The 24,147-nt window shown below is 51.9% G+C and overlaps 1 protein-coding gene across 1 annotated transcript in view; it reads left to right on the top strand.

The window, feature by feature from the left end:
• FOXK1 (forkhead box K1) overlaps positions 1-24,147 on the top strand; it is an 82,355-nt gene that overhangs the window by 42,954 nt on the left and 15,254 nt on the right. The window contains exon 2 of the mRNA XM_030796130.1: positions 12,694-12,879. Coding sequence (XP_030651990.1) covers positions 12,694-12,879 — 186 coding nt within the window. The remainder of the gene's footprint in view (positions 1-12,693; positions 12,880-24,147) is intronic.

Genomic DNA, 24,147 nt, shown 5'->3' on the forward strand with positions numbered 1-24,147 from the left:
CAAGCAATCCTCCTGCCTCAGCCTCCCAAATAGCTGAGACTACCAGTGTGCACCACCACACCTGGCTGACTTCTTTGTATTTTTGGTAAAGATGGGGTCTCACTATGTTGCCCAGGCCGGTCTCGAGCTCCTAGGCTCAAGCGATCCTCCTACCTCAGCTTCCCAAAGTGCTGGGATTATAGGCGTGAGCCTCTGTGCTCAGCCTATTCGATTTTTAAAACCTTAAATGACCCTGCGTCTTCTGCTGCCTACTTTTTCAAGGGCTTTTGGAACTTTGGATTGTTAAGTTGTGTGAGTGAACATGGTAATGACCTTGCCATAGCAGCTCTTGGTGCTCTGAATGGCTGGGCACCAGGCAGTGCCCGAGACCTCTCTGCTCCCAGCTGGGATTCTGTGCACATCCAGAGTGTGTGTTTTGGCGGTTGTTTTTTTTTTCTTTTTGAGACGGAGTCTCGCTCTGTCGCCCAGGCTGGAGTGCAGTGGTAAAGTCTCGGCTCACTGCAACCTCCGCCTCCCGGGTTCCGGCGATTCTCCTGCCTCAGCCTCTTGAGTTGCAGGTATTACGGGCACCCACCACCACGCCTGGCTAATTTATGTATTTTTTGTAGAGATGGATTTCACCATGTTGGCCAGGGTGGTCTCGAACTCCTGTTCTCAAGTGATCCACCTGCCTTGGCCCCCAAATTGCTGGGATTACAGGCGTGAGCCACTGTGCCTGGCCCAGAGTTTGCTTTTTCTTTGGTTGGGGAGTTCTGACCTATTTTCCTCTCTAAAGCCAAGCATTTCTATTTTGTCCAAATGTGTCAATCAGAGGTCTGTGCCTTGTTGTGTGTGTGTGCGCTGCGTGGCTCCACGGCCCCCATCCTAGACTGTGGTCCAGGCCGGGTCTCTGGGCTCAGCAGACAGCCAGGCTGCTTCCACTGATCTGTGAAGTTTCTGTCTCAAGTCTCAAGGTGGCCTCAGTGTTCAGCATGGTTGCCGGTGCCCCAGTCAATGTGTTTCCATTCCAGGCAAGAGAAAGGAGGGAGGGATGGTGGGTGGTGATCCTCTGGGTAGCTCTCTGCCCACCTCTTCAGAGACTCCCACGAGGGCTCTGCCGAAAGCCACACCCACTTTACATTTCTGGCCCCCAGCTGCAAGGGGAGCAGGAAGTGTCATCTTTTAGCTGAGTGCGTGGCCACACAGAAAAACAGTGGGGACAGGGAGAGGAGAAGTGGGTTTGGGGGGCGCTCCGCCCTCCTAACCCTGCCTGCTGCCCTCTGTCCCCAGCAGGAGCTCCCTCAAGCCCATCCATGCGCGGTGCACCCACCACCCCCAACGCCCTCCGCACCCACCTTGCCCTAAACCCCACTGTGCTGTGCTCGCTCGCAGTTCCTGCAGGCGCGCGTTCTCTCTCTGAATTGGTTTCATTGCACTGAAAATTGGGGTCGCGGGGGTAGATCGGAGCTGCCTCTTGAGAACAGCAGTGCCCAGGCTTTGGCCCAAGCGGCCAGAACGCCCCTTGGAGCGCCGACCCCATCGGCTCCGGGAAATGCAGCGAGCACAGAGCCCAGTCCCTTGGTCTGACCGGGGGCGCTGCTTTTGTTCAGAAAGCAGTGGGGGTGATGTCATCGGATGTTTTTTCACTGCTGTTGCCCAAAGTGAAACCGGGCTTAGTTGTTGTCTCAGGAGTCCAGCCAGCCAGGGGGACACAGCCTCCTGCCCGCAGGCAGAGGCCCGGGGCCAGATGTCCGCTTTCTCTTTCGCTCCACAGGAGTGAGGAGCAAGGACCTCGCTGCCTCCGCGCGGCCGGGCCCCTCTGGCCGGTCTGTGTGAACGGACTCGCCGGGTCTCGCCCATGCTCCGGCCGTGTGGCTGTGTTGGGAGGACGGGAGCTCTACCGCTTGGCAGTGGACACACCCAGGCTGCCGACCGGCCCAGTGGGTGGCGATGCCACTTACATGTGATTTCTCAATCTCCGTCAACTGCCGTGGCTGCCCGGGCTGGGCTGCCCTGTAGGTTTCAGTTCTTCAGGGAAACAGGCTGGGAGCCAGGCGAGGTGCCCGCGCTCAGTGGGGTAGGGAGCCAGGGGCACATGTGCTCGGCGTGGGCTGGGGCCTCCGGCTGGCGGGGGCGTGTGTTTGGGCCTGGTGGGATTCCCCATATTAGGAAGGTGAGCTGAGCTCGGCTGCGGTGGCTGAAGCAAGGAAGTGATTTGTTGAGCCATTTAGACACTGTCCCTGTTTTCTTTCAACAAACAACTTTTTTTTAAGCAGCGAAGACCTTTTGCTCTCTGTTGGGGTGTGATTGGGGGTTTGCATTTGGGGGCTCTCTTGAGCTTTGCCGCTGTCTTCAAGGATGGTATCTAAAGGCAAAGTCTTAAATAACTTTGAATTTGGATAGGAATGTCTGTGCGGTGAGGGACAGGAGGCTTCCATGTGTTTCACTAGAACGTTCTCGTTCTTGGCCAACGAATGCTTTTACTTAGGAAGGACGAGACCCGTGCTGCAGACCGTCTGTTGGAGCTGGCCGCAGCAGGACGGCGATCACCTTCCTGGCAGGCCCCTCCTGGGCTCTGCCCTCTGCTTCTGAAAGCGTTTCCTCCACCAACTTTAGCAAAACTGGGCCTGGCAGATCATTTGAAGTCAGGAGTTCAAGACCAGCCTGACCAACATGGTGAAACCCTGTCTCTATTAAAAATACAAAAAAGTTAGCCGGCCACAGTGGCACGTGCCTGTAGTCTCAGCTACTCAGGAGGCTGAGGCAGGAGAATCGCTTGAACCCGAGAGGCGGAGGTTGCAGGGAGCCAAGACTGTGACATTGCACTCCAGCCTGGACGACAGAGTGAGACTCTGTCTCAAAAAAAAAAACCAGGCCTGGGCCTTGAGGTGCCTGAGTCCAGAAGACAGACAGCGGGAGTTCAGTCCTGCCACGTCGCTCTTGTTTCTTCTCCCCTCTGCAGGGCGGCAACTGCTTTGCCCTCAAGTCCTCTCTTTTCACTCACTCTATTCGTGGGGGAAATGATAACACAGGTGCTTTCCCTCAAACTCCGTGTATTCATACATCACCAGAGTGTTCAAAGAAGTGGGATATTTTGATGAGTTAATTTACTTAATGTGCTTAGCACACAGTACCTGGTATATATAATAATAGCAGATATTAGTTATCAACTAATAATTTTAATTTTTTTTTTTTTTTTTTTTTTTTTTTACAAACGGGGTCTTGCTCTGTCACCCAGGTTGGAGTGCAGTGGCACAATCATAACTCATTGCAGCCTTGAATTCCTGGGCTCAAGTGATCCTCCTGCCTCAGTCTCCTGGAGTAGCTGGGACTACAGGCATGCACCACCATGCCAAGCTAATTTTTTTATTTTTATTTTTTTGTGGAGACGGGGCCTCGCCCTGTTGCCCAGGCTGGTTTTGCACTCCTGGCCTCAAGTGATCCTCCCAAAGTGTTGGGATTACAGGCGTGAGCCACTGCTCCCAGCCTATTATTATTATAGAATTTCATGTTAAGGTTTGCAAGTTATTCTTTTACTTTATTTTTTAATTTTATTTATTTATTTATTTTTTTGGCAAGGGCGTCTTACTCTGTTACCCAGGCTGGAGTGTGATGGTGTGATCTTAGCTCACTGCAACCTTTGCCTCTCGGGTTCAAGTGATTCTTGTGCCTCAGCCTCTGGAGTAGCTGGGATTACAGGTGTGCAGCACCACACCCAGCTAATTTTTATATTTTTAGTAGAGACCGATTTCACCATGTTGGCCAGGCTGGTCTCAAACTCCTGACCTCAGGTGATCCTCCTGCTTTGGCCTCCCAAAGTGCTGGGATTACAGGCATGAGCCACGGCGCCCAGCCTGATTTTGCAGGTTGTTCTAAAGTGCGGTGTTTTTCCTTTCAGGCTTCAGTGCTGAGGGCGGCCTGCTGTCCGTCCCTGCGGCAGACTGGGCCCTGCCCCACCATCACTCCTCGAGGTCACATCAGAGTGCTCGCTCCTGGGTGGGAACCAGCGCATGGAGGAAACACTTTACCAGAGTAAACGAGATTATAACTTATTTGCTAGAGAGCCTCTCCTGTAGCCACGCCTGAGCCTCTCCTGGGTCTGTCTGTGGTCTTCACATTGGTGCTTGGACACCTGTCCTTTGGGAGGGGAGGAAAAGTGGCCTGTAAAATGGAGACAGTTGGTGGTGTGTGTTTGCCGATTGGACTGGCATTGGTAGAGACAGATATTGATCACTGGACAGATAGTTCCAGGGGCCCTCCCCCAGCCATGTTTAGTGGCACTGACCTCGGGCAGCTGGGCCCCCGGGACAGCAACCAGGGGATTGCCCTGGCACTGGATGGCAGCCGGGACCGGTTCAGAAGCTTCTGTTTGGCGCAGTTCTATTGGCAGCCCCCCGCCTCCAGTGGAGATGTGACACGGCTCTTTCTTGCCTGCCAGACGTTCTCTGATTCTTTGGATCATCGATCCTAACACAGCAAAGGCGGTATTGTTGCTGTCCTTTCAAGGTTAATCCAGGATCAGAAAAGTCTAATCATTTCTCTGTGGTTTTTGGAATTTCCAAAGAGCACCCAGATTTTAACCCTCAGTCCTCGGGGTTGTCTGGCTGCGGCTGTGCCGCGGTTGAGCATTAAGCTCATTCCACCTCACATATAAACTTGTTTCTATGCATTTACCTTCTGGGAGACTCCACATTCCTGAAAGAACTGCACGGTTATGAACTCTTACTCGTGCGCACTAAAGTGCATGTGCTGTGTGTGTACTGACCCTCTGCCCTGTGGGAGCCAGGTGCTGTGGGGAGAACAGACCAGCAGCAGATGGGACTCCTCCTCCAGGAACCTGCTCCCAGCTAGGCATGGTGGTGCAAGCCTATACTCCTAGCACTTTGGGAGGCTGTGGCAGGAGGATCACTTGAGGCCAGGAATTTGAGGCCAGCCTGGGCAACATAGTGAGAACACATCTCTTTTTGGAAAAAAAAAGAAAAGAAAAGAAAACATAATCCCCCTAAGTCGGGCATGAGAGTGAGCCAGGGAGTCAAGGAAGGCTGCCTAGGTGGAGAAGGGGACCCTGGGGAACAGTCTTAAGAGGACGCAAAGTCTGTGCAGATAAACCAGCGTCTTGTACTTAGTATCAATCAAGTGGCCAGTGAATAATGACGACGTGGAATTACTGTGGACAGCATTTTGAGATCTGCAGATTAAGCCATTTTGACTTCGCAGAAGCATTTTCTTAAATCAGTGTAGAGAGAGAAGATGGAAGATAACTTGAACTGCTTGTTGCGGGCAAGCTCTGCCCAGGTCAGCCCCAGAGGGTTGCAGAACGCTGTGTCTGTGTCCGCTGTCTTAAAGAGTCCAGTCCATCTTTATGTGGTCTTTTTATTTCTGTTTAAGCCACACAGCATGGTGGGGAGCGGGGGTCGTTTTGCAGCCTACTCTCCAATCCTCAGGATCCTCTCCGGGAGCAGCGGGCAGTGGCTTTCTCCTGGGCCAGGCAGAGTTGTCTGGGGAGTGGAATGTCTGCTAGAAATGCAGATCGCTGGGGCCACCGCCGTTTGGCCGTGTCAGTCATCTGGGGGTCCCTTAGCCTCCTCAGAGTAAAGCTGTGGGAGTCACCGCGGGTCCCCATGGCGGGATTGGGAAGCAGTCACCTACCAGATGAGCGTTCCTTCCACGAAGGGAAGGTGGGGGGATTTTGAAGGAGCTGTGAACACCGAGGGTGCCGTCCTCGCCCGTGCTGCCGTGGGGTGCTCAGGACTGCCGGGTCCCGGGACCCCCACCTGGCAGGACACACACCTGAGCCCCAGGGAGGGTGGGTGGCCATGGCTCTGCTTGGCTGCCTCTGTGGGCCTCTGTGGGGCTCCATCCTAATTCAGTGAGGTCTCTCGCCACCTTCCTCCAGGGTCTTCCTGAGACAGAGGCTGAGACTTCAGCTTCAAAAAGAAACCCTGGCCGGGCGCAGCAGCTCACGCCTGTAATCCCAGCACTTTGGGAGGCCAAGGCAGGTGGATCACTTGAGCTCAGGAGTTTGAGACCAGCCTGGCCAACATGGTGAAACCCCGTCTCTACTAAAAATACAAAAACTAGCCAGGCCTGGTAGTGAGTAATAATCCCAGCTGGTAGTGGCCAGTAATCCCAGCTACTCGGGAGGCCGAGGCAGGAGAATCGCTTGAATCCGGAAGGCAGAGTTTGCAGTGAGCTGAGATCCAGCCACTGCCCTCCAGCCTGAGTAACAGAGCAAGACTGTGTCGAAAAAATTTAAATAAAAGAAAAGGAAAAAGAAAGCCCGGCTTCGGTCAAACCGTTGTCTGCGGTTTTCATTGCCTGTCACCGACTCAGCATATGGCTTGAGTATCTCGCTGTCTTTTCTTTTTCCAAATAGGATGTGCTTATTTGCCTGATTACAAAAATAAATGCATTCTCCCTATTTAAAAAAAATTAGGCCCTATGAACACATAAGAACTTATAAACACTAAAACTGCTACCGTGTTTGAATTCACACACCCCACGCACACCCCCACATTGTCACTGTGAGAACGGAGGGCCCAGAGCCGAGTACAGTTGGCCAGGGGGAGTGATGGGCAGGCTCAGAGCTGTGTCCAGGCCTCGGGTTCACCCCCTCCAGAAAGTAAACCCATCCTCCTGCTGGGAGGGACGGGGCGAGGGGACAGCGGTGGACAGGAGCGATCTGTCACATTCATTTTAAAAATCGCCTCCGGAAGCTTTCACGGGTTCTTCCTTCCCTCTCTGATTATTTCTCTGTGTCTGAAATGATGACAATTGTATTTATATTTATATCATCGAGAATTAAGTGAGCTATTTTTATTTTCCTGACAGCTTTCTGTTTGGCCGGGCAGGTGGTAGGATTCATGGCCTAAGGAGGGGATGGGAATGAAGGCAGGTGACATGTCCCAAGTCACTTGGGCTCAGCACTGGTGGAGCGGTGGCCAGTGTCACCTCGCTGTGTAGAGAGGGCTCTGTGGTCTGAGGCTGAGCCAGGCAGTGTCATCTCCAACCAAGTCACCAGTTTGGCCCAACTTCCAGGAGCCATCAGCTTCTGGGTGGACCTGGGAAAAACCCAGGGCTGGAGTAGACCCTCAGTGTGGGAGCTTTCAGGCAAGAATTTTCCCCAAAAACAGCTTGCCTGAGATCGACTGCACATACCCTACAACTAACCCTTTCCGTTGTTCCAGTCCGTGATTTTCAGCGCATTCGCAGAGTTGCGCAGCCACCAAGTCAACCTCGGAACATTGTCCTGACTCTAGGAAGAAGCCCCGCAGCCCTTAGTCATTTTCCATCCCCCCTGCCTGTCCCACCCATCACTCCAGCCCTAGGCAACCACTAAGCTCCTTTCTAAGTCAGGCAAGAATGTTCTGGAGAGATTTCCTCCAAAGATGGGCACTTGCTCATATAGGAACCTCACCGCTGGGCTGGTGGATGGAGATTGCTACCCTGTGGACACACTTAACCTTAGCAGAATCTCCACCGATCAAGACCGGCAGTGTGTGGCTGGGTTTAAACCACCGTGCAGCACCTTTATGATGCAAAACATGCTCGTTCAAACTCCACCTAGAGCCCTGCACCTCCATCAAGGTATTACAGGGAGAGATGTAACTGGCAAACTCCGTGAGCACACTGGGGAAACATCTATTTAAAAATCAAGCTGGGTGCGGCAGCTCACACCTGTTATCCCAGGCACTTTGAGAGGCTGAAGCGGGTGGATCACTTGAGGTCAGGAGTTCAAGACCAGCCCGGCCAACATGACGAAACCCCGTCTCTACTAAAAATACAAAACTTAGCTGGGCGTTGTGGAATGTTCCTGTAATCCCAGCTACTCAGGAGGCTGAGGCAGGAGAATCCCTTGAACTCGGGAGGTGGAGGTTGCAGTGAGCCGAGATCGCACCACTGCACTCCAGCCTGAGCGACAGAGTGAGACTCCGTTTCAAAAAATAAATACAATAAAATCAAGTAGCATGCTTCCTAGCATGTTTTCCTCCTCCTAGTAACGAGGCCGCCTGCCTCAGGACAATCGCTGTTACAGCAGATACTATGAAAATATTTATTGTTAAACTTTAATTGGAAAACTACTATTACAACAGGAAATTGTCTGTCATCTATAGATGGTATTAGATCCCTAGATCCCTGCCTGTCCTATAAAACATCGTTTTGTTTTACTGAAAATTCAATATATATGTACATATCATCTAGAATCAGTTTTTTTTTGTTTTGTTTTTTTTTTTTAAGACAGAGTCTTGCTCTATTGCCCAGGCCGGAGTGCAATGGCACGTTCTCAGCTCACTGACATGGCCGCCTCCTGGGTTCAAGCAATTCTCCTGCCTCAGCCTCCTGAGTAGCTGGGATTACATGTGTGTACCACCATGCCTGGTTAATTTTTTGTATTTTTAGTAGAGAGGGGGATTTTACCTTTTGGCCAGGCTGGTCTCGAACTCCTGACCTCAGGTGATCCGCCCACGTTGGCCACTCAGAGTGCTGGGATTACAGGCATGAGCCTCCGTGCCCAGCCTATAATCAGGTTTTGAACTGGAAAGCACCTTTGAGATGGTGTCTTCTATTCCAACCATTCTATTTTATTAGCAAAGATCACGGAAGCGCAGAGAGGTTAGGTCGAGTGGTTCTAAACCAATTTTCTCTTTTGGTGATGTTCACCTTTGTTGCAAATCCTCACACCTTACAGCTCTCATTCCTGTCACAATTTGCTCTTTGAAGGGGAGAAGTCAAGCCTGGAAAGGCCTTTCCACCCCGCTGGAGTTGGGGAGTGATTTAGCCCAAGGTCAAATGGGCTCTGGCTTGTACCTGGCTTTCAGATGCCAGTCCAGAGGGGGACCATGCTCCTCTTCTGTGCGTGCGTGCGTGCTTGTATGGTGCGTTTGCGCATGTGCCTGTGCAAATGTCTTACCAAAAAGCACCTCTTCATGTCTTAATATCCAAACCCCGATCTCCAGGATCCCCTTCTTCTTGTCACCTCAGTCATGGGCCAGAAGCCACATCTTCTTTCTACTTGGCCTTGGTGGCTCCAGCGTGATCCAATCCCACATTAACATAGGGACTTTCATGACACAGAAAGTCAGAGGTCTCAACTGTGCCCTTCTGACAAATAGGAGAACATGGTTTGTTTCGTTGATTTGCAGTGGTTGAGGGAACTGGAGAAAAGAGACAAATGGCAAGGGCCATAGAAGCTATCTTTAAACATTTGTCATCATGACTGCCATCGTGTCCAGCGCTGGTGGAACAGGTACGTGTGTGTGTGTGTGTGTGTGTGCGTGTGCGTGCGTGGGTGTGCGTGTGCGTGCGTGGGTGTGCGTGCATGTGCGTGTGTGCATGCATGCATGTGTGCGTTCATGTGCATGTGTGTGTGTACATGGCGTGTGTGTGTACATGGCGCGCGTGTGTGCGTGCATGCGTGTGTGTGCGTGTGCGTGCATGTGTTGATACAGACATGGACACTGTGTTCATTCAGTACCATCGTTCAGAGGTGGAGTTCACCTTAGGTCCCCTGCCTGGACCCTCAGCCAGATGCTGGACCCAAGCCTCTTTCCTTGCTTCCCTAGGTCAGGGACACCAGGCCCATCCTCAGACACCAGCTTGGGTGGATGTCGGCTCTGGGACCCACGAAAGCTAACAGCCCCCAGGACTGAAGAGCCCTTGGGCTTCATAGAGCATCTTAGAAAATGGATGATGCAAGGCCGGGTGTGGTGGCTCATGCCTGTAGAGTCCCAGCACTTTAGGAGGCCAGGGCAGGAGGATCACCTGAGGTTGGGAGTTCCAGAACAGCCTGACCAACATGGAGAAACCCTGTCTCTACTAAAAATACAAAATCAGCCGGGCATGGTGGCACATGCCTGTAGTCCCAGCTACTCGGGAGGCTGAGGCAGGAGAATTGCTTGAATCCAGGAGGCAGAGGTTGCGGTGAGCCAAGATTGCACCATTGTACTCCACCCTGGGCAATAAGAGCCAAACTCTGCCTCAAAAAGAGAAAAAAAAAAATGGGTGATGTGGCCAGGCACGGTGGCTCATGCCTATAAACCCAGCACTTTGGGAAGCCGAGGTTGTTGGGTCACCTGAGGTCAGGAGTTCAAGACCAGCCTGGCCAACATGGTGAAACCCCATCTCTACTAAAAATACAAAAATTAGCCGGGCATGGTGGCGCGTGCCTGTAATCCCAGCTACTTGGGAGGCTGAGACAGGAGAATCGCTTGAACCCAGGAGGCGGAGGTTGCAGTGAGCCAAGATTGCGCCATTGTATTCCAGCCCGGCTGGAATACAGCAAGACTCCAACTCCATCTCAAAAAAAAAAAAAAAAAAAAAAAAAAAAGAAAAAAGAAAATGGGTGATGGAGCTTTCTAGTCAAAATACCGATGCAGGAAATCTCCATTGGGCTGGACTGAAGGAAGTGTAAAGGACGTCAGACGTTCCTCTCAATGTGACTTAAGAGGACAAAATTGTGGAGTATTTTCAAATAGCCTTGGGCTGCCCTTCTGAACCTCGGGGGTGACCGACCACCCACCCTTATCTCCCAAGATTCACTTGCTGGGCCGTGCCTCGCAGACAGCTTCTCATCCTGGAAACAGTCTCAGAGTCCCTTTTGTGTTTGGAAATAGACACCTGGTGCCCACAGGCCGGACAGCACCTGGCGCTGAACAATGCGGCCCGGCCTCCTTGGGGAGGCCCAGCCTCCTCTGCCCAGTATCTCAGGGAGAATCAGGACTGGCCCAGTTGAGCCAGCTTAAGTGCCTGGTTTTCTCTCTTCCATGTGGCAGCCTGGCTAGCGGAGCTATGGGAGGAGCCGCACATTTGTAATGCTGAGTCACTTCCTTTGAAGCGGGTCCCTGGGAAGAAGACGCAATAGGACCCCCTGCCGACAGCCAGGCACCCTTCATCACCCTCTGACCTGCTCCTCAGTCCCATCTTTCAAAAACGCTTTGACGAAGAGCAAAAGGGCTTTCAAATGAAAGAGGGGTGTTTGCGCACGTCCATGCAGGATTTTAGGTAGATTTACTATTTAAACATTGCCGCAGATTTAAAAACACAGGCATAGACCCAGCAGCCTGGTGCTTCATGCAGGTTCCACTACAAGAGACCGTAGCGTCTCTCAAGTGTTGAGTCACCTTGTCTGTTCGGAATGCCTTCTGGAACTCTGAAAAGCGCATTACCACCGGTGGCTTATGTACATTCTTTCTTACCCCCCTCCCACAATTTTAAACAAGAGCCTTTTCCAAACAGCTGCGCAAGGCAGCCAGCGTTGCTTATCTCCGTGTGGGCAGGCTGCTGCTTTACATTGTTTTTTGTTTTTGTTTTTGTTTTGTTTTGTTTTGTTTTGTTTTTAACTGAGTCCTACAGTTAGCAACTTGATAGTTGCCGCCTCGTCAGTTTAGAAATTGAAAGGTGAGCTGTTTAAGTAATGCTCAGCTTTGTAAAAGGTGGCAGTTTCTTCAAGCCAGATGAACCTTGGATACTGTTCACAGCACACTGGTGTTGACTCTGACGCTTGCGGCTGGCCTTGTTTGCACTTGGTCGTCTCTAGTAGAAAAACTGAGGCTCATGGTTTTAAGCCCAGAAGTGATCGTGAAGCCGGTCCATTAAGCTCTGGGTGGATAATGCACGTTCTCTGCGACTGCCGCCTGCCCGAGCAGGGGTGGAATTGCTCCTTCTGTCAGATCTTCTAGGCAGTGGCAGGGAATCATCTTGAAAACGTCCGCATAGGTGGCTGCCGTGCTATTTCAGTCTTCCAGTGTGTCCTTTGAGAGGCGGCAGATCCCACTTGGGTGCCACAGCAGTTGCCCTAGCAGACAGGAAGTAGCCGTGTCTGTCTGGAGCCTGCGTGGGAGATGGCATCAGCGGCACTTGTCTGGGGATATTTATATCTCTTCTGTTCTCACGCACGGTAGAAAGACAACTGACGGCTGGGCACAGTGGCTCTCGCCTGTCATCCCAGCACTTTGGGAGGCTGAGGCAGGCGGATCACCTGAGGTCAGGAGTTCGAGACCAGGCTGGCCAACGTGGTGAAACCCCGTCTCTACTAAAAATGCAAAAAAATGGCCAGGCGCGGTGGCTCACGCCTGTAATCCCAGCACTTTGGGAGGCTGAGGTGGGCAGATCACGAGGTCAGGAGATCGAGACCATCCTGGCTAACACGGTGAAACCCCGTCTCTACTAAACATACAAAAAATTAGCCGGGTGTGGTGGCAGGCGCCTGTAGTCCCAGCTACTCCGGAGGCTGAGGCAGGAGAATGGTGTGAACCCGGGAGGCGGAGCTTGCAGTGAGCTGAGATTGCGCCACTGCACTGCAGCCTGGGTGACAGAGCGAGACTCCGTCTCAAAAAAAAAAAAAAAAAAAAAATGCAAAAAATTAGCCGGGCATGGTGGCGGGCGCTCGTAATCCCAGCTACTCAGGCGGCTGAGACAGGAGAATTGCTTGAACCCAGGAAGCTGAGATTGCACCATTGCACTCCAGCCTGGGTGACAGAGCGAGACTCCCTCTCAAAAAATAAAATAAAAAAATGGAAAGACAAGTGACGTCCAAATAAGCGTAAGTCTCGGTTCCCAAGTGTCCTGATAAAAGCATCGAAACTGCTCTCTGGGGCCCAGGTTTGCGAGTTTACGGTCCGGTTACTTAGACACACGAACACGCACCTTCCCTGGGTGTTGGCGTCTTCTCGAGTCTCCTCCTGCACCTCACACCCGCTCCTCCTCCCGTTGCAGGTGTACCTTCCGGTTTCCCAGCACGGCCATCAAGATCCAGTTCACGTCGCTCTACCACAAAGAAGAGGCCCCGGCCTCCCCGCTTCGGCCGCTGTACCCACAGATCTCCCCTCTGAAGATCCACATCCCGGAGCCGGACCTCCGGAGCATGGTCAGCCCCGTCCCCTCCCCGACTGGCACCATCAGGTGAGCAGCCCCTCAGCCTGCGCTTGGGCCCCCAGGAGAGAGGGAGATGATGTGAGCGTGCCTGCTGTACGCAGCACCGGGTTCCAAATCTCTGGAAAATTGCACGTGCATGGAAATACAGAAAGTGTTGTACGTGCATCCCGGACCCGGCTGAAATCTCTGTGAATTCTCTTACAAAGGGAAGAATCACTGCCTGACCATCACTTTTCCCACTGGAAGTTTTACGTATTAGGGCTTGTTAAAGTAAGCACAGGTTTTTTTGTTGTTTTTTATTTGTTTGTTTTTTTAAAGGATACTGAAAATGGTTTTGTTTGTTTTGAGACGGAGTTTCACTCTGTTACCCAGGCTAGAGTGCAGTGGTGCAATCTCGGCTCACTGCAACCTCCACCTCCCGGGTTAAAGCGATTCTTCTGCCTCAGCCTCCCGAGTAGCTGAGATGACAGACGCCTGCTACCACGCCTGGCTAATTTTTTTGTATTTTTAGTAGAGACGGGGTTTCACCATGTTGGCCATGCTGGTCTCGAACTCCCAACCTCAAATGATCCACCCGCCTCAGCCTCCCAAAGTGCTGGGATTACAGGCATGAGCCACTGCGCCCGGCTGAAAATGTTTTAAAGTAATATTTGTCCACCAGGATTTGGTGAACTTTGTTTCTTTAAGCTTCATTTGTGAAAATTCTCTATGACCTTTTAGAAATTAATCTAGATTTTGAAGAAAGTCCTCAAACTTCTTCATCTCTGGCATGTTATACAATGATGAGCCCCTGAGTAGGGGTTGCAGAGTGAAAAGTATAAACAGAGCTCTGTGTAGGGAGTGCCGGTGAGCCCTGGACTGAGTCACACACGAACCTCAGGCGACAGCCTGGATGCATGGCACACAGCCCTGGCCCTGGTCCTGTCATACAGGGATGCAAAAACAGATGTGTACTTGAGGCTGGAGGGTTCATACATTCTTTAATGATTTACCTCTTCATTGTGGACATTTCTAAACGTGGCTGGCTTTTCTCTCCCAACTGCGCGTCTGTGGCCCTGAAGATGCGTGGCTGCGCGTGGTTTGGTGCTGGTGCTGTGGCTCCTCCGCACCAGCAGTTTCTGCGTCGTTTGTGCGTCACCAGCAAAGGTCACCCCAGTGGAAAAAGCAGATCACATCTTAGGGCTGTTGTGAACATGGTGTTGACCTCACATACACCCTGAAAGGGGCTCAGGGGCCCTCGGGGACATCTGTGAAGCCCATTCTGGGCACGCTGGTCTGTTGGAGCAAGCGCCGTGGCAATCCCAGGCCGGTCACGTCAGTTCCTCCCTGCTGATCTGCGCACTCTGCTGAACCCCGGCTGCACCTTGCCTTGCTTCTTTCTTTTTTTCCTCTTGCAGCTGTAGGAGTAAAAAGGGCTTTTGTTTTTCAGAGACAGCATCTCACTCTGTCGTCCAGGCTAGAGTGCAGTGGTGCAGTCATAGCTTGCTGCAGCCTCCAACTCCTGGGCTCAAGCGGTCTCCCCACCTCAGCCTCCCAAGTTGCTGGGACCACAGGCATGCACCACCACACCCAGTTAATTTTCTTACCTTTTGTAGAGACAGGGTCTTGCTATGTTGCCCAGGCTGGTCTGGAACCCCTGGGCTCAAGAGATCCTCCCTCCTCCACCTCCCAAAGTGCTGGGGTTACAGGTGTGCGCCAACACATCCAGCCCGTACGTGACCTGCACCTTTTCAGGGTCCACGGTTAGAATTACACACTGGCTTCTCTTGGAACGCAGCCATCAGGGGCACGGCTCCTCTACCCTGCTTTGCCAACAAGTTACCAGTGGCCTCCCACAATTTACAAGGTGGGAATCATCTCCATTTGAGTTGCTTGGAGTCGGCCTCCTTTTTCCAGAGCCAGTGGGTGGGAGTGTCTCTCGTGGAAAGAGAAGTTCAGGGACAGTGTTGCTGCGGAAAGGCGAGGCCCCAGGCTCAGGCTATGGCATGGTCGCTTGTGTGACTCTGTGCAGTCACTTCAGCCCCCCACCTTCCCGGGCCCGGTTCCCACCTGTGGAGCCAGTGCTGTGACGTCATGACCCTCTGAGATGATGATGATGGTGAATCCTAAGTGACTGAAAGCCTGGTGTGTGCCGGCCTGGCCCTGTGCTGAGCAGTGCACATGCAGTATTTTATTTAGTCCATACAGCTTTATGGAGAATGTTCTAGAAGTAGATAGTGGTGATGGTTATTCAATTTTGTGAATATCCTAAAAGTCACTTTAAAGAGTGAACTGGCTGGGCATGGTGACTCACACCGGTAATCCCAGCGCTGTGGGAGGCCAAAGCAGGTGGATCACTTGAAGCCAGGAGTTCGAGATCAGCCTAGGCAACATGGTGAAACCCCATCTCTACTAAAAATACAAAAATCAGCCAGGCATGGTGCCACATGCCTGTAATCCCAGCTACTCAGGAGGCTGAGGCAGGAGACTGGCTTGAACCCAGGAGGTGAAGGTTGCATTGAGCTGAGATCACGTGACTGCACTCCAGCCTGGGTGACAGAGCGAGACTCCATTTCTAAGTAAATAAATAAATGGTGAATTGTATGTTATGGGAATTGCATCTGAAGACAGCAGTGGAGCACAGTATATGTATTTAAGTCTTTACCTAGTACCACTTTAAAGGCGCTGTAGAAACGGTGGCCAGGACCAGCTCACGTGCTAGTGGAAGCTCACACCAGAAGAGGCTGGTCCTGCTGCTTTTGGAGTGGGCAGCAAAGGCCTCAGGTCCAGAGAGAAGCAGACCAGGCAGCGATCCGGGGCTCCTGAGGAAAGGTTAGGCCGGCGCCCCCACCTTAGCCTGGCAGTGGGTTATTAATCAGCAGGTTGTAATCCAGCTAAACAGAAGCTTTTTTTTTTTGAGACAGAGTCTCGCTCTGTTGCCCAGGCTGGAGTGCAGTGGCGTGATCTTGTGATCTCGGCTCACTACAACCTCCACCTCCCTGGTTCAAGCAATTCCCGTCTCAGCCTCGAGAGGAGGTGGGATTACAGGCACACGCCACCACGCCTGGCTAATTTTTGTGTATTTTTAGTAGAGATGGGGTTTCACCGTATTGAAAGAAAAATGTTTTGGTTTGCTTCGGGAGGGAGCTTAAAAAAATAAAACGATTTCCCAGTGTTAATCCAAATTTGCATAGTAAAGTCGCTTTTGTATTACAAGAGAGGTCATGGTTTGCGAAGGAGTTGATAAGTGACACCTGTGTTTTAAATTACGGCAGGGAAAATACTGTTTATTTTTATTTTATCTTAGCTTCGGGGGTACACGTGCATGTTTGTGACATAGGAATATTACATAATGGTGGGGATTGCGCTTCTAGGGTTCCCATTACCCAAAGGGTGAACCGTGTACCCCGTAGGTCATCTTTCACCCCTCGCCCTCTCCCGCCTCCCCGCTTTGGAGTCCCAGTTTCTTGTTGTTTCGATCTTCCTGTTCTGGGTACCCACAGTTCAGCCACTGCTCGTAAGCAAGAGCAGGTGCTGTGCGCTATTGTTTCTGAGTTAGTTCACTTGGGACAAGGGCCTCCAGCTCCATCGCGTTGCTGCCCAGGCCAAGATTTCATTCTTTTTTATAGCTGGGAGTAAAGAAATTGTGTACTGAGCACCTGAAGCTCTTGCGGCTGGAGCTGTTCTGAGAAGCTGGGTGGCAGCCTCCTGTGACCACGAGTCCCCGTCAGAGGGTGCGAGCAGCTCCCTGGGCCTGCACCCGCCCTGCTGTTGCTGCTGTTGCTGCGGGAGCCGGGAAGGTGGAGGGCCACCCCGTTCCCCTCCTTCCGCCCAATCCTGTTCTTTGAAACCGCCCTGTGCAAAGACCGGATTCTTGTTAGGGAGAATTCTGTGCGGAGAAAGTAGTAAGTTAGGGACTGGCTGTCTGGCTTTTTGGCCTTCCATTGTTACAATAAAAGCCTCTCTGTTTACATCCGTTTATCTTAGCACCGTGGAATTCAATTGAGTGTTTAGAAACCTCAGAGGCCCTTGAGGTTTTGCCTGCCAAGATACTTCTCAGTTTGAGTTTCTGCTGTAGGGTGGAGCCGGCGTGTTTACAAACACTCCCTGCCCTTCCCTGCCACCTCCCCACTCTCCTCCTCTCTGGCTGTGCTCCCTAACAGATCGGGAGGTGGGAGCGGGGCCAGGCCAGAAGAGCTGGCTGCCTGCAAGGCTGTCCCCTCCCGGTGCCGCCCCGCCCCCGCGGTGCCTGCCTTCCTAATTTGGTGTGCATTCGCCTCGCCAGTCCTCATTGGCCGTGGAGTGGCTGCCTTGGTGTAGGCCGGGCTCGCCCAGAGCCCCTCATTCCCAGGAGTCGGGAGTGGCTTGGGAGCGGCTTTTTCCTGGGGGAGCCTCCCTGATCAGCTGCCCCTGCCCCCGCCCGCCGCCCCACCCTCCGTCCTTCCTTTCCGTTTCTCTTGCTTTGCTCTCGCAGGCCCTCGCTCCTTTTCCCAGGGTGGGTGGGTATGGGTGTGGGTGTGTGGTTTTGTGTGTGTGTGTGTGTGTGTGTGTGTGTGTGTGTGTGTGTGTTTTTCTGATTTATTTTTTTCTGCCCTAAAGTACTCCACCCAGAAAATGAATGAACTCTCTTTGAAATAAATTCTGCTATCTTTAGCAGCAGTTTGACCTTTTCTCTCCTTTTTGCAAAAAAGGGTTTTTACAGGCCAGGCATGCGGTGGCTCAGGCCTGTAATCCCAGCACTTTGGGAGGCTGAGGCAGGATCACCTGAGGTCAGGAGTTTGAGACCAGCCTGGTCGACATTGTGAAACCCCGTCTCTACTAAAAATACAAAAATTAGCCAGGCGTGTAATCCAAGCTACTTGGGAGGCTGAGGCAGGAGAATTGCTTGAACCTAGGAGGCAGAGGTTGCAGTGAACCAAGATTGCACCACTGCGCTCCAGACTGGGCGGCAGAGCAAGACTCCATCTCAAAAAAAAAAAAAGGTGTTTTTAGGAAGGAATTAAAGTATTTAATGAAAATTAAAGTAGTTAATCATTTTCTAGGTTCCACCAAACAGACACCAGTCTAAAAAGTGTTCCTTAGAGGTAGAGTTTTAAGAAAACTGCTGAAATTCAGTGAAAGGGCATTGCACAGAGAGTGACTGTTTTTGCCCATGAGGGCAAGACTTCAGGAGCTGTTCCTCTTAAGGCTTCTCCTGATTTCTCCAACGTGGAGATCAAAAATGAAAGTAACTCGTACAATTCAGCGAAGGTCAGCAGTGTGTAAATATACAGTAAAAATGCAGCAACTGACTTCAAAATCTTTCCCTTGTGATCATGATCTTTAAACACAGTTCTGTCTCATTGCTAGATAACATTCAGTCCTAACTTGGTTTATGTTGTTTTGTAAAGTTAGAGGTCTTTTGAGTTAGGAGGTTATTGGATCTACATTAGAAATACTCTGCTTTTTCTGCCAAGCTTTGGTTCCTTCCTATAGGGTGATTCATCTGTTTCAAAGTTTCTGGTTGGCTGGGCGTGGTGGCTCATGCCTGGAATCCCAGCACTTTGGGAAGCTGAGGCAGGAGGATTGCTTGAGGCCAGGAGTTCCAGACAAGCCTGGGCAACATAGTGAGACCCCATCTCTAAAAAAAAAAATTTTTTTTTAATTAGCCAGGTGCAGTGGCTCACGCCTGTAGGCCCAGCTACTCAGGAGGCTGAGGCAGGAGGATCGCTTGAGCCCAGCAGTTGGAGGCTGCAGCGAGCTATGATGTCACCACTGCACTCCAACCTGGGCAACAGAGCAAGACCCTGTCTCAGAAAAATAATAATTAAAAAACACAAGTTTGTGGCTGCAGCCTTCCCTGTGTTTTCAGCAGGGCTGCAGGAGGATTGTGGCGCGAATGTGCGAGTCACCCCTAGCGGGAATCCTGCCTGGCTGATCCGGGCTGGCTGTGCCAGCATTTGCAAATCCAATGAGGGTGTCTCATCCCTTGTCTCCCTGTCCCTGTAGGCCTTGCTGCCCCTCCCCACCCCACCACACCCTCTTACATCTTTTCCCAGCTGAGAACTCTGGGGAAGTAACTATTGCTTCCTCCACATGGGAAGGTTGGGACTTTCTGTCTTCCTTTTATTTTTCCCTCCTGCCTAGATCCCTTCGAGGGGCGACTTTGGCGCTCAAGTGTTGGGAGTTCGGAATGAAGCTTGGTAGGGAAGTCCTTGTGTTTGTCTGAATCTGTTGAAAGGACGTCCCCACCCCTGCCTTTCCTGTAATCTCAGGGAGGACCCTAGCGCCCCACTTCTCAGGTCAACCTGACCTCCGGTGACGAGCGGCTTGTGTGGAGTAGGCCTATTGCACGGCTTCTGTGCAGGCACGTGGCGCACGAGGACAGCCCTTCCCAGGTTCCACGAGCCTCAGGGGAAGTAGGAGGCGCCTGCAGACACAGAGCTGACCCCGGAACCTGCCTAGCTGCGGGGCCGCTTCTCCGCTCCAGCACCCACTCAGCTCTGTGAGGTCTATGCCTCACATGAGAGCAGCTCCTGTTCAGGCCACCGTGCTGGTTATTCTCACCAGGGCAAAGTGCACTTCAGAAACAAGTTAATTTTATTTTTTAAATTATTATTTTTAATGGTGGTTCCAATTTGGGTTTGGGGGGTTGATTTTGTTTTTGTTTGTTTGTTTTTTTGAGACAGGGTCTCACTCTATTGCCCAGGCTAGAGTGCAGTGGCACAGTCACAGCTCACTGCAACCTCAACCTCCCGGGCTCAAGCGATCCTCCCACTTCAGCCTCCTGAGTAGGTAGGACTACAGGCACCCACCACCACACACACCCAGCTCATTTTTTATTTTTGTTGAGATGGTGTCTTGCCCAGGCTGGTCTTGAACTCTTGGCCTCAAGCAGTCTTCCCACCTTGACCTCCCAAAGTGCCAAGATTACAAGCATGGGCCTGTTTTTGTTGTTGTTGTTGTCTTCGTTGTTTTTGTTTTGTTTTGAAGCAGGGTCTTGTTCTGACACCCAGGCTGGAGTGCAGTGGTGCGGTCACGGCTCGCTGCAGCCTCGACCACCTGGACTCAAGTGATCTTCCCACCTCAGCCGTGACTACAGCAGTGATCCACTAGTTAATTTTTAAAAATAGCTTCCCAGCATTTTACAATGTCGGATTTATCTTAAAGGAAACATTCTTTAAGATCATTCTAAGAAATTTGCCTCTGAAAATTTTCTTTCCCTATTTGTTTATTTTTTCTTTTTCAGATTACAAAGAGACTGTCTATCTATATGCATCTTACAAAATGCAAACATTTCAGAAAGTGAAAATCCCCCCACACGACACTCCCCAGAGCTGAGCCCTTCTCACCTCTGTGTCTCTGAGTTGTATTCGTACGTGACCGTCTCTTGGTTTTTCCGTTTTAGGTATTACACATGAGCTTCCTATATGGAAATTAAGGATTTAGCTTCCCCCCTCCCCATCCCAGTAAAGTTACATCATCATGTTTGGTTTACCTTGCATTAGCGTTTTCTGTATTAGAACTGTGTAGTGATTGTAACGCTTAGCCATTTCCTTCCTTGTACTTTTGGCTTATTTCCGCCACATTCCCCCTGCTCTTGGAGTTAATAATGGCCTCTTCTCCCTTTACTGTGAAGGCCTTCCTCTGGGGCCCCTCTGACCACAGGATCATCTTCTCTACCATCCTGGGAATTCCCTCAGGAGGTGGTGGTGGAGAGAAGGCTGTTTCCTGATTCCCACGTCTTCCTCTTTCCTGATTTGTTCTTTTGTTTTACTAGAGTCCATCCTCCAGTTGCTTCCTGGGAAAGGGCACAGAAGAGAGACTTTTCATTTATTTACTTAAGAGACAGGGTCTCACTTTGTTGCCCAGGCTGGTACTTCTGGGCTCAAGCGAGCCTCCTGCCTCAGCCTCCCGAGTAGTAGGGACTACAGGTGTGCACCACCATGCCCGGCTAATTTTTGTATTTTTTTTAGAGGTGAGGTCTCCCCATGTTGCCCAGGCTGGTCTTGAACTCCTGTGCTCAAGTTATCTGCCCACCTCAGCCTCCCAAAGCGCTGGGATTACAGGTGTGAGCCACCTCGCCTGGACCCCCAGGTTACTGTCCACGCTTCTGGGACTGGCTGTGCCTGGCGGGCCTCTGAGCTGAGTCTGTCATGCCTCTCCTTTCCTTTCTCTCTCTACTTTCTGAGAGATTTTCTCCAGTCTCTCCTTCCACCCTTTCTTGGATTTGTATTTCTCTTCTTTTGAATTCTCATTTTTTAATTTGAAGAGCATGTTCTTGCTCGGCAGGTGTGCTTTGCATGCCGTTTTTACTGTCTTACGGAGACGGCATCGTTACCTCCCTCGGGACGGGAACCATGTCTCGTCTCCTCCCGGGCTCCCATAGGCTTCCCTGGGTCCCTCTTCTCTTCTGTTTTGCACCATGTCCCACCTGGTAGAAGCTTACTCAAACCACAGATGTGCCTTGGCTGTTGTGTTTAACAGCAAGGTCCTAAAAACCCTCTTAGAGCAGCTGGTGTTGGAGGAGGGGCTGGGGCAGGGACCCCAAGTGTCCTCCTCTGCAGGGAGGTTCCCCCAGGAGGCTTCAGGTGCTGCCTTGGGACACAAAGGACATCGCAGACCCCCACAGCCTTCTCGCCCCTCCATTGCCCCCAAGGCTGCGTCCCAGCCCCTTCCTCCAGCCCCTCCAGGCGGGTCCCATCTGTGTCTCTAGGGCTTCAGGAGGGATCAGGTCCCTTCTGACAGAGCTCTGCCCTCTCTAGGCCTGCCGGAAGTGATAACCGTCCCAACCCCAGGCCTCTCAGGGTGGCCTTCTTTGCCTCAGCACAGAGCCAAGGGCGTTGAGTGTGGACTGGAAGGACTGCAGCCCTGTGCCCTGGGGAAGGCTCGTCTTCGGCTCTGGGGACAGAGCCCAGCTGGCAGCTCCAGAGGTGGCTTTAGGTCTGTTGTTGTATTTGCCTTTCTCGGCGTGACTTCTCATCATAACGCGACCCAGCGACCCGTGTGTCCCACAGCCCATCCTTCCCTCTCCAGTCTCCCTGCACTGGCATGTCCTGGGTGATCCCAGGGGCACCTTCTAGGCCCAAACCCTGGATGTGGTGGAGGCTGCCCGGGGTGGGCCAGCACGGGGTTGTCCCTGCGAGCACAGCTCCGGGAGCCCCTCACTCAGAATCCTCCATCTCTCTCGCCTGAGGCGGAAATGTGACTTGGGAATTGTCCTCCATATAAAGGAAGCAAAATCGGGGCCTAGGATTGAGCTGCTTACTGTGCTTCTTCCCACTCTCAGCCTCCAATTGGGGGGCACAGGCGTTTGATTCCAGTGACGTCTGTGGGCTGTTGCTGTCCAGCCTCTGCGTCCCACATCCAGGCAGCAAGGGACTGGGGGGGCCTGACCGAGGCCTGGAGTACTTACCCCAGAAGGAGTGATTCCCTGTTTCCTGGAATTGAGCTGGGGGGTCCCTGTCGGGGAGCAGTGGGGTCCCCTCAGCTTCCTGCTCTCTCTCATTCCTGCAAGAGGAAACGTGTGCACGTGTATGCCGTCGTTTTCAGCATTTTTTTTTTTTTTTTTTTTTGAGACAGAATCTCGCTCTGTCACCCAGGCTGGAGTGCAGTGGCACGATCTCGGCTCACTGCAAGCTCCGCCTCCTGGGTTCACGCCATTCTCCTGCTTCAGCCTCCCAAGTAGCTGGGACTACAGGCACCTGCCACCACGCCCAGCTAATTGTTTTTTGTATTTTTTAGTAGAGACGGGGTTTCACCGTGTTAGCCAGGATGGTCTCAATCTCCTGACCTCGCGATCCGCCCTCCCCAGCCTCCCATCTTTTTTTTTTTTTTTTTTTTTTTTGAGACAGAGTTTCACTTTGTTGCCCAGGCTGGAGTATAATGGCACAATCTCGGCTCATTGCAACCTCTGCCTCCCAGGTTCAAGCAATTCTCCTTCCTCAGCCTCCCGAGTAGCTGGGATTACAGGCATGCGCCACCATGTCCGGCTGATTTTGCATTTTTAGTAGAGACGGGATTTCTCTAAATCAGCCAGGCTGGTCTCGAACTCCTGACCTTAGGTGATCTGCCCGCCTTGGCGCCCCCAAAGTGCTGGGATTACAGGTGTGAGCCACCGTGCCTGGCCTTCAGCATTTATTTATTTATTTATTTTTTGAGACGGAGTCTTGCTCTGTCACCCATGCTGCAGTGCAGTGGCACAATCACGACTCACTGCAAACTCCACCTCCCAGGTTCACGCCATTCTCGTGCCTCAGCTTCCCAAGTAGCTGGGACTACAGGCACCTGCCACCACGCCCGGCTAATTTTTTGTATTTTTTATTTTAGTAGACACGGGGTTTCACTGTGTTAGCCAGGATGGTCTTGCTCTCCTGACCTCGTGATCCATCCTCATTGGCCTCCCAAAGTGCTGGGATTACAAGCGTGAGCCACCGTGCCTGGCCCAGCATTTTCTTTAGATTGCTAAGGGAATGTTTCCGTGGACTCCCGGCATCAGACACGGGATGTCTTGATTAGTTTTCCAGACAGCTCCAAGGCCCCTGGCTTTGGAGCTGGGTGTCCCATCCCACCTGGGCCAGGCACCCTCGGACCTGTCTTCCCCCAGAGCACTTTACAGCCCTTAGCGGCTGTGAGGCTCTTGCAGCCTCTGCTTCCCGCCTCCCTCAGCTGTAGGCCTGGTATCGGGGACCTTGGTATCAGGAGCCTGGTACCAGGCACAGCCCCGTGGCCGAGGCCCGCCTGCGGGGGACAGCTGAATGGGGCTTTTTGAGAGACAGGCTGCTCCAAGGGCTGGAGGAGCCATGTGAACAAACACATGTGGTCCCTCAGCCCAGATGGCTGGAAAACCTCAGAAGCTGTGGCGTCGTACCTGTCCCAGCTGGAGTGACACCAGGATCTGGCAGCCCAGGCCAGGTCCAGTGTTGGGGAAAGTGGTGGAGAAACCACCCTCCCCTGTCCCCCGTGTTTGAGCCAGGCTTTGCCAACCTTTTTTATTTCCACTTGAAATCATTCTCTGGGGAATGACAGCCTTTCCTGTGGGTTTTACTCCATGAGGTTTTTTGTTTGTTTTTTGAGATAAGGTCTCACTCTGTTGCCCAGGCTAGAGTGCAATGGTTTGATCATAGCTCACTGCAGCCTCGACCTCCCAGGCTCAAGCCATCTTCCTGCCTCAGCCTCCTGAATAGCTGGAACTGCAGGTGTGCACTACCACGCCCAGCTAATTTTTAAAATGTTAAAACTTTGTTTGTTTGTTTATTTATTTATTTTTAGAGACAGGGTCTTGCTCTGCCAGAGTGCAGTGGCACAATTATAGCTCACTGTAGCCTCAAACTCCTG

This window comes from Nomascus leucogenys, chromosome 17 (genome assembly GCF_006542625.1).
Source record: "Nomascus leucogenys isolate Asia chromosome 17, Asia_NLE_v1, whole genome shotgun sequence".
Taxonomy (NCBI): Eukaryota; Metazoa; Chordata; class Mammalia; order Primates; family Hylobatidae; genus Nomascus; species Nomascus leucogenys.